Below are 12,802 nucleotides of genomic sequence, written 5' to 3'. Positions count from 1 at the left end.
TGCATCTATCGACCATCTGGCTGAGAGATAGCAGGCCACAGGACGGACAGGGAATCATTAGAACATGACAAGATTTCTTCAGGCCCTTTTCCGCTCCCTTCTTTCAACCAGCATATGTTTTACTCTTTGTCTTTGTCCCTGCTAATCTGTGTGTGAAATAATTGATACTCTCGCTGCTCTCATCCGCAGCTCCTTTTCAAGTGCTAATTTTTCGGCTTGTGTCGTTGAATAATGGAGGTGGCGGAGTTGGGGGGGGGGGGGGTGGAGGAATGGGCCAGCGACCCCCTGTCACTGAGGTGAGGGGAGGGAAGCTGCTGAAGTGACAAATATTTGAGCAGAGTCAGTGCTAAAACAAGCATGAGGCTGACCTTGTCAGCTAGTTGCTCACTCCCCTTCCCGTTCCCACACTGACCTTTCTGTCCTGGGCCTCCTCCGCTGCCACAACGGGGCCACACGCAAACTGGAGGATCAGCACCTCCATCAGAACCTACACTTCTGTGGCTTACAACCCAAATGGTATGAAAATTGAATTCTCCAACTTTAGGTAAGTAACTATTCAAAGTTTTTTTTCACCTCAGTCATAAATGACTTCCCCAGGGGCCACAGTCTTAGAATAAAGGGGAAGCCATTTAAGACTAAGGTGAGAAAAGACTTTTTCGCCCAGAGAGTTGTGAATTTGTGGAATTCCCTGCCACAGAGGGCAGTGGAGGCCAAGTCACTGGATGGATTTTAAGAGAGAATGTTCAAGAAGGAACTGCAGATGCTGGAGAATCAAAGGTAGACAAAATTGCTGGAGAAACTCAGCGGGTGCGGCAGCATCTATGGAGCGAAGGAAATAGGCAATGTTTCGGGCCGAAACCTGAAGTCTGAAGAAGGGTTTCGGCCCGAAACGTTGCCTATTTCCTTCGCTCCATAGATGCTGCCGCACCTGCTGAGTTTCTCCAGCAATTTTGTCTACTTTGGATTTAAGAGAGAGTTAGATAGAGCTCTAGGGGCTAGTGGAATTAAGGGATATGGGGAGAAGGCTGGCACGGGATATTGATTGGGGACGATCAGCCATGATCACAATAAATGGCGATGCTGGCTCGAAGGGCTGAATGGCCTCCTCCTGCACCTATTTTCTATGTTTCTATGTCACACAAACCCATCCCCCACATGTTTACGTTTATTATTGTCAGGTGTAAGCTTGTTTATTGTCACCCGGTACAGTGAAAAGCTTTTGTTGGGTGCTATCCAAGTCAGCAGAAAGACTATATTACAATCGAGCCGTGAACAGGATATAAGGAATAACGTTCAGTGCAAGATAAAGCCAGTAAAGTCCGATCAAAGATAGCCCGAGGGTCTCCAATGAGGTAGATAGTAGCTCAGGACTGCTCTCGAGTTGTTACCGAGCTACAGTGAAAAGCTTTGTTTTGCATGCTATCCAATTAAATCAGACAGACTATACGTAAAATTAATCAAGCCAAACTCGTACAACAGGTAGAGCAAAGGGCAAGATACAGAGTGCAGACTATAATTCTCAGCATTGTAGCGCATCAGTTCCACAGACAAAGTCCAATGTCCGCGCTGGGTAGAGGTGAATCGGACAGTACCCTAGCTTATGGAAGGACCGTTCAGAAGCCTGATAACAGAGGGGAAGAAGCTGTTCCTGAGTCAGGTGGTGGCAGTGTGCCATGCAATTGATGCACAAATGCTACACAGACACATTTTTTAAAGACACAAAGTGCTGGAGTAACTCGGCGGGTCTGGCAGCATCTCTGGAGAACACTGATAGGTGATGTCTTGGTTCAGGACCCTTGTTCCAGTACTTTGTGTCTTTTTTTTGTAAAGAAACTTCTGCAGTTCCTTATGTCTATCCAATTTTTATATTATTATTATTGTTATTAAACTTTATTTCACTCAAGGTCCAGACCAGGGACAACATTACATAAAATACATTACTATAAAACACCATCAAATACATATAAAAGCTTAGTATCACATAAAAAACATCATGAATTATATACGAAAAAAACACAATATATGATTTAAAATCCAGAATAAAAAAGAAAGATCAGTGTCCTACAATGAGACAGCGATACCAGTGGGATTGGTAGCGTGTAGTGCTAAACCTTATGTTTGCCACGATAATTACATTTTTAGAGTCATTTATCCTCTAGTCAAAGGTGTGCAGTATAGAGTGGTGGGCAATATGCTTTAAACAGCAACATCTTCACCACATCTGTACACGCACCAAGCTTACGCAAGAGAATGTTTGCCTGTACATACAGCATAGCGCATTGACTGAGGGGTAAATATTTTGTCAGTATTCTGTGGAGAACTACCTTGCCTTTCATTAAAATAATATGTGATATATTGAGGAGAGGGACATGGGTTCTCTGGTCGATCCACCCATCCAAGGGAGGCGATGGCTGGAGGCCCCGCAGCAGCCTGAGGCTCGCCTGGATCGGGCACCGCTCCTGCGGACCTAGAGCGCGGACTGGACTTTCAAAATGGTGGCAAACTCTGTCGCCACTTGCACGCGGTCTCATTGGACTATTTCTGTACACTTTGCTAATCGGGGATTGTGCTTACACTTCTGAGGTAGATGCAAAAGAAAAATAATTTCACTGTGAAGTTTGCACATGTGACAGTAAGGCACCAGTGAGCGATGGAGGGAGGAGCAGATCTGGTTATCTGGGGGCTCCGTTTCCCTGCTCACTCTGAGTGTGAGCAAGTTGATGGTGGAGAGGCTGCTCACTCACGTGCAGGCGTTACGCGTGTCAGCCCGCTGCCTCCCTCGGCTTCTCTCCACGCGCCACCTGCTTTAATAGCATTTTCCTGCTGCCTCCTTTGTCTCGGTAACAGGTTACAGACTTCTCCTGCTCTCTGTTTGAGCACAGATTCACATATGTATATTCACTTCTCGCCGAGTCGCACGGCTGCACAATCCCTGCTGGCAAGCAGACAGCTTTGAGAGGTTTGGCACAGCACGCGTGCTGTCTGAGTGCTGAGTGCTGGCAGTACCGGCAACGCAATGATTGAGCTTCACGTTTATTATTGCCACCTGTACCAAGGTACAGTGAAAGGCTGTCTCGTGCATGCTATCCAAACTGAACAGATAATACCGAAGGTAGACACAGAGTGCTGGAGTAACTCAGCGGGTCAGGCAGCATCTCTGGAGAGAAGCGATGGGTGGTGCTTTGGGTCGGAACACTTCTTCAAACTTCAGACAATACTGCACATAAATACATTTGTCAAAGTACAATAGGTGGAGCAAAGGGGAAGATACAGAGTGCAGAATATAGTTCTCAGCATTGTAGCGCATCAGTTCCACAGACAAAGTCCAATGTCCACAATGGGGTAGAGGTGAATCAGACACTACCCTAGCTTATGGAAGGACCGTTCAGAAGCCTGATAACAGAGTGGAAGAAGCTGTTCCTGTGCTGTCTGTGTGTTGAGTGCAGGAGGATGAGGGGTGAACTTATAAAGGTGCATAAAATAATGAACGGAAGAGATAGGGTGAAAGTGCAGAAGATTTTACCCAATGTCGAGAATCAAGAACCAGACGCCATAGTTTTAAGATGGGAAAGACTTAATAGGAACCTGAGGGGCAATTTATTCACACAGAGCGTGCTCGTGTATGCAACGAGCTGTCAGTGGGGGTAGTTGAAGCAGATGTAACAGCATTTAAAAGACACCTGGACAGACAATAGGTGCAGGAGAGGCCATTCGGCCCTTCGAGCCAGCACCACCATTCAATGTGATCATGGCTGATCATCCACAATCAGTACCCCGTTCCTGCCTTCTCCCCATATCCCCTGACTCTCCTATCTTCAAGAGCCCCATCTAGCTCTCTCTTGAAAGTATCCAGAGAACCAGCCTCCACCGCCCACTGAGGCAGAGAATTCCACAGACTCACAATTCTATATGAGAAGAAATGTTTCCTCGTCTCCGTTGTAAATGGCCTATTCCTTAAACTGTGCCCCCTGGTTCTGGACTCCCCCAACATCGGGAACATGTTTCGTACCTCCAGGTATATGGATAAGAAATATTTAGTGGGATATGGGCCAAATGCAGGGACTAGCTTAGATGGGGCATCTTACTCGGCATGGGCAAGTTGGGCTGAAGGGCCTGTTTGCGAGCTGTGTGACTCCAATATCTACTATGTGGCTCGGTCTTTCTTTGATAATACTCTTGGAACATTTTGCTTTATCCAAAACACTCGTCGTTGTAAATTCTCACTGCTGCTGGTTGCCTCTAAACGGTGAGAGAGAGAGAGTGCCATCATTCGTGAATAATAATCAACATGAACTAATTTCAGGGTCAGATTGCTCTGTCTCCGTCTGATGCGCATTGTGCTGCCACTCGGTGGGGAAGCTGTAATGTGTGTAAAACAAGAGGGACCTCTCAATGGTGCTGGGATGCTTAAAACAAGTGCCAGATTGCTCCTAATGACTCGTTTCCCAGGAGAGGCAGGGGATAGATGAGGCTGTGAATCATAGATGATTCCAGCAGTAACCACCCTAATCTCCCGGTGGCTCAGCACTTCAACTCCCCCTCCTATTCCCAAACCCACCTTTCTGTCCTGGGCCTCCTCCATGGCCAGAGTGAGTCCCACCATAAATTGGAGGAACAGCACCTCATATTTTGCTTGGGTAGTTTACACCCCAGCGGTATGAACATTGACTTCTCTAATTTCAGGTAGTCCTTGCTTTCTCCCTCCTTCCCCTCCCCTTCCCAGCTCTCCCACAGCGCACTGTCTCCGCCTCTCCCTTTCTTCTTCCCCCACCCCCACAGTCTGAAGAAGGATCTCGACCCGAAACATCACCTATTTCTTCGCTCCATAGATGCTGCCTCACCCACTGAGTTTCTCCAGCAGTTTTTGTTGACCAGCAGTAACCATCCTCTTTTTCCAAGGAAGCCTCGCTAATACTGACTGGTTAGCACGCAACAAAAGCTGCTCACTGTGCCCTGCTACACGTGACAATAAACTAATCAAAAATAAACCTTCAGTGGACTGACCAACGTGCTTCACAGAAGTGTTTAGGGCAGCATGGTGGTGCAGCGGTAGAGTTGCTGCCTCACAGCGCCAGAAACCCGGGTTCAACCCTGACTACAGGTGCGCGGTGATTGCTGGCCGGCATGGACTCCGTGGGCCGAAGGGCCTGTTTCTATTCCTGCACCTTATAGCCATGTCCTCTAGTGCTGGACATCTCCATCCTGGGACGTAGGTTCTGACTGTCTACCCTATCTATGCCTCATAATTTGAAAGACCTATCAAGTCTCCACGCAGCCTCTGATGTTCCACGTCTGCAACTTCTCCCTGCAGCTGAAACCCTCTAATCTAGAGTTGAAGCTCTCTGTCAATAGTGAACATGGAGGGTGGTGTCACTGGGTGTACGTGGGTCTGTAGATTCACCAGTGCAGGGTTAGCTCAGCATGCTTTACTGTACACCAGCCTTATTGCTCGCCTTGTGTTCCAGGCTCCGACCACTGATTTCTGCTGTTCCTCTGAAGAAGGTGGCGGCCAGTGAGGTAAGATGCTTTCTTCATTCTCTCCTTAGACCCTGAGAGACAGGGCTCAGTGTGGTCCAATGATGTGGGACTGCACTGGACCCAGTGGTATGGGATTGTCTGCACTGGCTCCAGTGATGTGGGACTGCACTGGATCCAGTGGTGTGGGTCTGCACTGGGTCCAGTGAAGTGGGGCTGAACTGGATCCAGTGGTGTGGGATTGTCTGCACTGGCTCCAGTGATGTGGGATTGTCTGCACTGGCTCCAGTGATGTGGGATTGTCTGCACTGGCTCCAGTGATGTGGGATTGTCTGCACTGGCTCCAGTGATGTGGGATTGTCTGCACTGGATCCAGTGATGTGGAACTGCACTGAATCCAGTGATGTGGGATTGTCTGCAGTGGGTCCAGAGGCATGTGCTTGCTTCGGCACCAGTGTTGCGGGTCTGTCTGAACTGGCTCCAGTGAGGTGGGATTGCAGTGGGTCCAGTGACCAGGGGTGGCCCTTGCTCTGGGACTGCCTCTCACCCCTCCCATGCCACCAGGCTCAGTGATGTGGGACTCATCGCCCTGCGCCGAGGTTGACTGGCTGGAGGAGAAGCCCTCCTCAGTTTCACTCTGCCCAGGGTCTGTCTCACCTCAAACAGGCAGCATGGTCTGGGCGCCTGGCTGATCTACCTCAGTCAGTCGTTTAAACAAAGCTCGAATTGCTTCATCTGCGTTGCTGCATTTTAGTCATGATGAACATACATTTGACTTTCCGTACAGCCTGCTGGTGTGTTGGGAATTGCTCCTGATGCAGTGACTAAAGCTCGTTACTAGTGACAGGGACACACATCCTATTGTAGCGTCCATTACAGTCAGTGAAAGGGAAAGACTCTCCTCGCAGAGAAACACAGAGGAGACACAAAGAACTGCAGATGCTGGAATCTTGAACAAAATGCAAACATACTGGAGCAACTCAGCAGGTCGGGCAGCATCTGTGGTGGGAATGGACAGGTGACTTTGGGGAGTCTGGTCTGTGTGATGGACTGGGCTATAGACAATAGACAATAGGTGCAGGAGTAGGTCATTCGGCCCTTCGAGCCAGTTCAATGTGATCATGGCTGATCATCCACAATCAGTACCCCGTTTCTGCCTTCTCCCCACATCCCCTGACTCCGCTATCTTTAATGGCTCTATCTAAAGGCCCTGTCCCACTTTCCCAAGTTGCTCACGAACTCTCCTGAGTTTTCCCCTTGATTCAAACTCGGGAGAATTACGGTAATAGCCGGCCGTAGGTACTCGGGGCTATTTTTTTACTCGTGGACATTTTTCAACATGCTGAAAAAACGTCCCAACTTACCTGATGCCCCGAGTACCTACGGCTGGCGTTACGAGCCGCTACGAAATATCTACGGACTCCTACGGACTCGCAACGGACATTCTCTGAGTCTGAATCAAGGGGAAAACTCGTTTGTGAATAACTCGGGAAAGTGGGACAGGGGCTTTACTGTCTCTTGAAAGTATCCAGAGAACCGGCCTAGACAATAGACAATAGGAGCAGGAGTAGGCCCTTTGGCCCTTCGAGCCAGCACCGCCATTCAATGTGATCATAGCTGATCATCCCCAATCAGTACCCCGTTCCTGCCTTCTCCCCATATCCCCGGACTCCACTACCTTTAAGTGCCATATCTAGCTCTCTCTTGAAACCACCCAGAGAACCTGCCTGCACCGCCCTCTGAGGCAGCGAATTCCACAGACTCACCACTCTCTGTGAGAAAAGTGTTTCCTTGTCTCCGTTCTTAATGGCTTACTCCTTATTCTCAAACTGTGGCATTTGGTTCTGGACTCCCCCAACATCGGGAACATGTTTCCTGCTTCTAGTGTGTCCAACCACCACCTTCTGAGGCAGAGAATGGCACAGACTCACAACTCTCTGTGTGAAAAAGTTTTTCCTCGTCTCCATTCTAAATGAACGTCCACAACTCTCTGCAATATCCTGCAGTCTTGGGCAGAGCCGTTCCCAAAGCAAGCTGCGATGCAGTGTGCTTGCTATGATACATCTGTGGAGGTTTGTGAGAGTCAGTGGGGTCACGTGTGAGTTTCCTCAGTGTCCTGATGTTGTTGTGCCTCCCTGGCTGTCGCATCAGTGTGGTTTATCGCTGGTTGTTGTGTCCGGATTCAGAGACAGTTTCTTCCCAGCTGGTATCAGGCGACTGAATCATCCCATCGTAACCAGAGAGCAGTCCTGAATACTATCTACGTTATTGGGGACACTAAAGGGCCTGTTCCACTTGGCCATTTTTCTCGGCAACTGCCGGCGTCATATCAGTTGTCAGCAAGATTTTGAAAATTTCGGCGGCGACAAAAAAAAATGTTGCGACACTTGTAAAAACACCGTCCGTCATCATGCCGCGAATCTTTCGGCAAAATATCGCCAAGCGGGACATGCCCTTCAGACTATCCTTTTTTTTGTTTTTTTTAATTGTTAATTATTGGTCTTTTTAAGTATTTATTGCTCTCAGGTATTGTCCACATTGTATTTGATGTATTTTCTGTCTGCGTTCATTTTGAATGTGAGTTTGTTGGTTGGGGGCTTCTGGACATCTGAATTTCCCCGAAGGGATCAATAAAGAATTTATTATTATTATTATTATTATTATTATTATTATTATTATTATTATTATTATTATTGTTTGCTAGCTTTACTTTGCACTAAATGTTATTCCCATATCATGTTTCTGTACGCTGTGAATGACTCGATTGTAATCATGTATTGTGTTGCCGCTGACTGGATAGCACGCAGCAAAAAGCTTTTCACTGTACCTCGGTGCGCGTGACAATGAACAACACTGTAACTGTGCCCCACAGAGCCCTGCAGCGGAGTCGGGGTCGGCGGTGGAGCAGGCGGCGCAGCCAGGGGCCGTGCTGGTGGAGAGTGGCCCCGTGCTCTACAATGAGGAGGAGGTGGAGGTGGAGGAGGACGAGGAGCAGGAGGAAGAAGAGAACTGCCTGAGTGCCCTGCAGCTGATTGGCGGCAATGGTGGGTTGCCCGCTCATCTCCCCACACTCAACCAGCTCTGCTGCCACAAGGAGAGAGAGGCTGGACAAACATCAGTTGGTGCATGGGACAGTCTAGGATCACAGGGCTGGGCTTGTACACTCTGGAGTTTAGATGGATAGAAACATAGAAAAAATGAAACATTGATAATTAGATGCAGGAGTAGGCCATTCGGCCCTTCGAGCCAGCACCGCCATTCAATGTGATCATGGATGAGAGGGGATCTTATTGAAACATATAAGATTTGGACCCGCTAGAGGCAGGAAACATGTTCCCAATGTTGGGGGAGTCCAGAGCCAGGGGCCACACGCAATTTAAGAATAAGGGGTTGGCCATTTAGAACGAAAACGAGGAAACACTTTTTTCTCACAGAGAGTTGTGAGTCTGTGGAATTCTCTGCCTCGGTGGAGGCCGGTTCTCCGGATACTTTCAAGTGAGCTAGATAGGGCTCTTGAAGATAGCGGAGTCAGGGGATCTGGTTAGAAGGCAGGAAGGGGTACTGATTGGGGATGATCAGCCATGGTCACATTGAATGGCAGTGCTGGCTCGAAGGGCCGAATGGCCTACTCCTGCACCTATTGTCTATTGGCACAGCCTCGGAATGAAAGGATGTACCTTTACAATGGAGATGAGGGGGAATTTATTTAACCGGAGGATAGTAAATTGAATCAGTATTGCAGCTGAGCAAAGTGGACTACAGAGGCATGAGGCTGGTGCTGGCCAAAGTTGACTGCATAGGGACCCTAGCAGGGATGACGGTGGAACTGCAATGGCAGGAATTTCTGGGAATAATCCGGAAGAGGCAGGATCTTTACATTCCAAAGAGGAAGAAAGATTCACGGGGGAGAAAGAGGCGACCGTGGCTGACAAGGGAAGTCAAGGACAGTATAAAACTAAAAGAGAAGGCGTATAACATAGCAAAGATTAGTGGGAAACCAGAGGATTGGGAAACTTTCAAAGAACAACAGAGGGTAACTAAAAAGACAATACGGGGAGACAAGATGAAAAATTAAGGTAAGCTAGGCAAAGAAGATAGTAAAGAGTTTCTTCAGTTATATAAAGAGTAAGAAAGAGGCAAGAGTGGACGTTGGGCCGCTGGAGAATGATGCAGGAGAAGTGTTAATGGGGAATGAAGAAATGGAGTTGAATAACTTTCCTGCATCGGTCGTCACAGTGGAAGACACCAGCAACGTGCCTGATATTCAAGGGAGGCAGGGGGTGGGAGTTAGTGGAGTGGCTATTACTGGGGAGAAGGTGCTTGGGAAGCTGAAGGTGGATGTCACCTGGGCCGGATGGACTGCACCCTTGGGCGTTCTGAAAGAGGTGGCTGTAGAGATTGTGGAGGCATTGATAGTGATATTTCAAGAATCACTAGAAGTTCACGCTAAAATAGGCGGAAGTCAGCATGGCTTTGTCAAGGGGAAGTCTTGCCTAACAAATCTGCTGGAATTCTTTGAAGTAAATAGCAGGACAGACAAGGGAGAGTCAGTAGACGTTGTTTACTTAGATTTTCAGAAAGCCTTTGATAAGGTGCCACACGTGAGGCTGCTAAGGAAGATGAGAGCCCACGGTATCAAAGGGCAGATACTAGCATGGATCGCAGGTTGGCTGGATGGCAGAAGACAAAGAGTGGCAATAAAGGGGGCTTGTTACTGGTTGGCTGCCAGCGACCAGCGGAGTTCCGCAGGGGTCGGTGCTGGGTCCGCTACTCTTCATGTTGTATATTAATGATTTGGACGAGGGGATTGAAGACTTTGTGGCCAAGTTTGCGGATGATACGAAAATAGGTGGAGGGGCAGGTAGTGTAGAGAAAGCAGGGACTCTGCTGAAGGGCTTGGACAGGTTGGGAGAGTGGACAGAGAAGTGGCAGATGGAATATAGTGTAGCAAAGTGTGGAGTCATGCATTTTGGTAGCAGGAATAAAGGCCTAGACTATTTTCTAAATGTAAGTAAGTAAGTAAGTTTATTGGCCAAGTATTCACATACACGGAATATGCCTTGGTGCTCCGCCCACAAGTAACAACATGACATACAGTGACAGTTACAAATGACTCAGAAAACACTAAACATTAATAATAATAAAAAATTAATGATAAAACACCATTGATCAAGCATGTGAACCAACAAAATACCAGATCAAAGGGAGGCTACAGATTTTTGGCTGTTGAGTAGAGCAACTACTCGTGGATAAAAACTGTTTTTATGGGGAGAGAATTCAGAAATCGGAGGTGCAAAGGGATTTGGGAGTGCTGGTGCAGGATTCCCAAAAAGTTAATCTGCAAGTCGAATTAGTAGTAAAGAAAGCAAATTCAATGCTAGCATTTATTTCACGAGGACTTGTATACAAAAACAGGGATGTAATGCTGAGGCTCTTTAAGGCGCTGGTCAGGCCACATTTGGAATATTGTGAGCCATTTTGGGCACCATATTTGAGGAAGGATGTGCTGGCTCTGGAGAGGGTCCAGAGGAGGTTTACAAGAATGATCCCAGGAATTAGATTGACATATGATGAGCGTTTAGGAAGGAGATGAGGAGGAATTTCTTTAATCAGAGGGTGGTGAATCTGTGGAGTTCTTTGCCACAGAAGGCTGTGGAGGCCAAGTTAGTGGATAGTTTTAAGGCAGAGATAGATAGATTCTTGATTAGTACGGGTGCAGGGGTTACGGGAAGAAGGCAGGAGAATGGGGTTAGGAGGGAGAGATAGATCAGCCATGATTGGATGGTGGAGTAGATTTGATGGGCCGAATGGCCTAATTCTACTCCTATTTCTTATGAATATATGAAATTCATTGCAACAGACAGTGGTGAAGGCAAAGTCAATGGATATTTTTAAAGCGGAGATTGATAAATTCTTGATTAGTAAGGGCATCAAGGATTATGGGAAGGGCAGGAGAATGGGGTTGAGAGGGAAAGATAGATCAGCCATGTTTGAATGGCGAGTAGACTTGATGGGCCGTCTGTGTGGAGTTTGCAAGTTCTCCCTGTGACTGCATGCTCCGGTCTCCTCCCACATCCCAAAGACGTGCGGGTTTGTAGGTTAAAAGGCTTTCGGTAAATTGCCCCTCGTGTGTGGGGAGTGGATGAGAAAGTGGGATAACAGAACTAGTGTGACTCGGTGGGCCGAAGGACCTGTTTTCATCCTGTATAAAACTAAACTAAAGTTCTTGTGGAAAATGAGCAGATTACAGAGATAGTTTTCACTTTTGAATGTTGACATGCTGTGTTTTTCTGCCCCCAGATTATGGTTTTGAAGTGGAGGAGGATGAGGGATTCTGAAGCGTCCCAGCGCTTTCCCATCCAGTCCCGCAGTCAGTGGGAATGTGGGGACGCATCCTGCGGCGGGCGTTCCCTTGCTCACGGGCCAAGGGAGAGGGAACTGAGCGCCGGCTCCTTATCCTGCGGGAATACTCACGCTGAAAGTCGGAACACCACCCACGCTTCCCCATTCTTTTTTACATTTTATTTTTGTACGGACGCTCCTATTTATTACAGTTGACTTGAAGACAGTTTTCTATTTTGTTGTGGGTGCGGGTGTGTGGGGAGGCGTTGCTGTGGCTGAGGTAGCGAGGTGTCTTGGAAAAAGTGCAGGTTCCAGCACGCTCCCCTCTCCACGCACACTGCCTGGCGCTGCCTGGATGCCTCCAACCTGTGCCCTTCCAGTCGAGGGCTAGCGCAGAGGAAGACGTGGTTGCCACGGGCCCATTCCCCAATCCCGGTGGCCGCGTGGGTTATTCAGCTGCTTCAGGCTGAGCGTGAGTGGGCAATGGTGCTGTAACGGGCACAGCCTTGACACTTCTACACACGGACAAACTCTGCAGGTTCTGTATAAAGTGCCGACTATTTATGGATTCATTCCTTTTGTGTCTTTGAATCTTTTCTATTCATTCATAGGGATAAGATGTTTTTACTGACTTTAAAAAAAAAACATAAGACTCAAGACCAGTTAGCCCTGCCCAAACAGAGGTGAGCAAAACCATAATGTGTCACCATAATGTTTCATTGCTTTAGATAAATATGTCCACAGGATTAGACACAGTAACTCCGTGGGTCAGGCAGCGGTTGACATTTTGGGTCAGGACCCTTCTTCAGACTGTAATCTACTTCTGATTGTAGTCGGTGAAAGACAGCAGAAAAAAAAGATGTGTTCAGAGTTTAGCCCTTCAACCCACAGAGTGCATGCCGACCAGCGATCCCTGGACACTAACACAATTATACACATTAGGGACCATTTACAATGTGGGACAAAACCGGAGCACCCGGAAGAA

The 12,802-nt window shown here is 47.8% G+C and overlaps 1 protein-coding gene across 1 annotated transcript in view; it reads left to right on the top strand.

The window, feature by feature from the left end:
* The window catches only part of brf1b (BRF1 RNA polymerase III transcription initiation factor subunit b), a 315,095-nt gene extending 302,598 nt beyond the window's left edge, over positions 1-12,497 (top strand). The window contains exons 16-18 of the mRNA XM_055640253.1: positions 5,466-5,517; positions 8,348-8,519; positions 11,776-12,497. Coding sequence (XP_055496228.1) covers positions 5,466-5,517; positions 8,348-8,519; positions 11,776-11,813 — 262 coding nt within the window. The 3' untranslated portion in view covers positions 11,814-12,497. The remainder of the gene's footprint in view (positions 1-5,465; positions 5,518-8,347; positions 8,520-11,775) is intronic.
* The last annotated feature ends 305 nt before the right edge of the window (positions 12,498-12,802 follow it).

The sequence above is a fragment of the Leucoraja erinacea genome, chromosome 9 (genome assembly GCF_028641065.1).
Source record: "Leucoraja erinacea ecotype New England chromosome 9, Leri_hhj_1, whole genome shotgun sequence".
Lineage (NCBI taxonomy): Eukaryota > Metazoa > Chordata > Chondrichthyes > Rajiformes > Rajidae > Leucoraja > Leucoraja erinaceus.
Note: the sequence above shows the minus strand (reverse complement) of the source record. Positions and strands in the feature narration are given on the sequence as shown.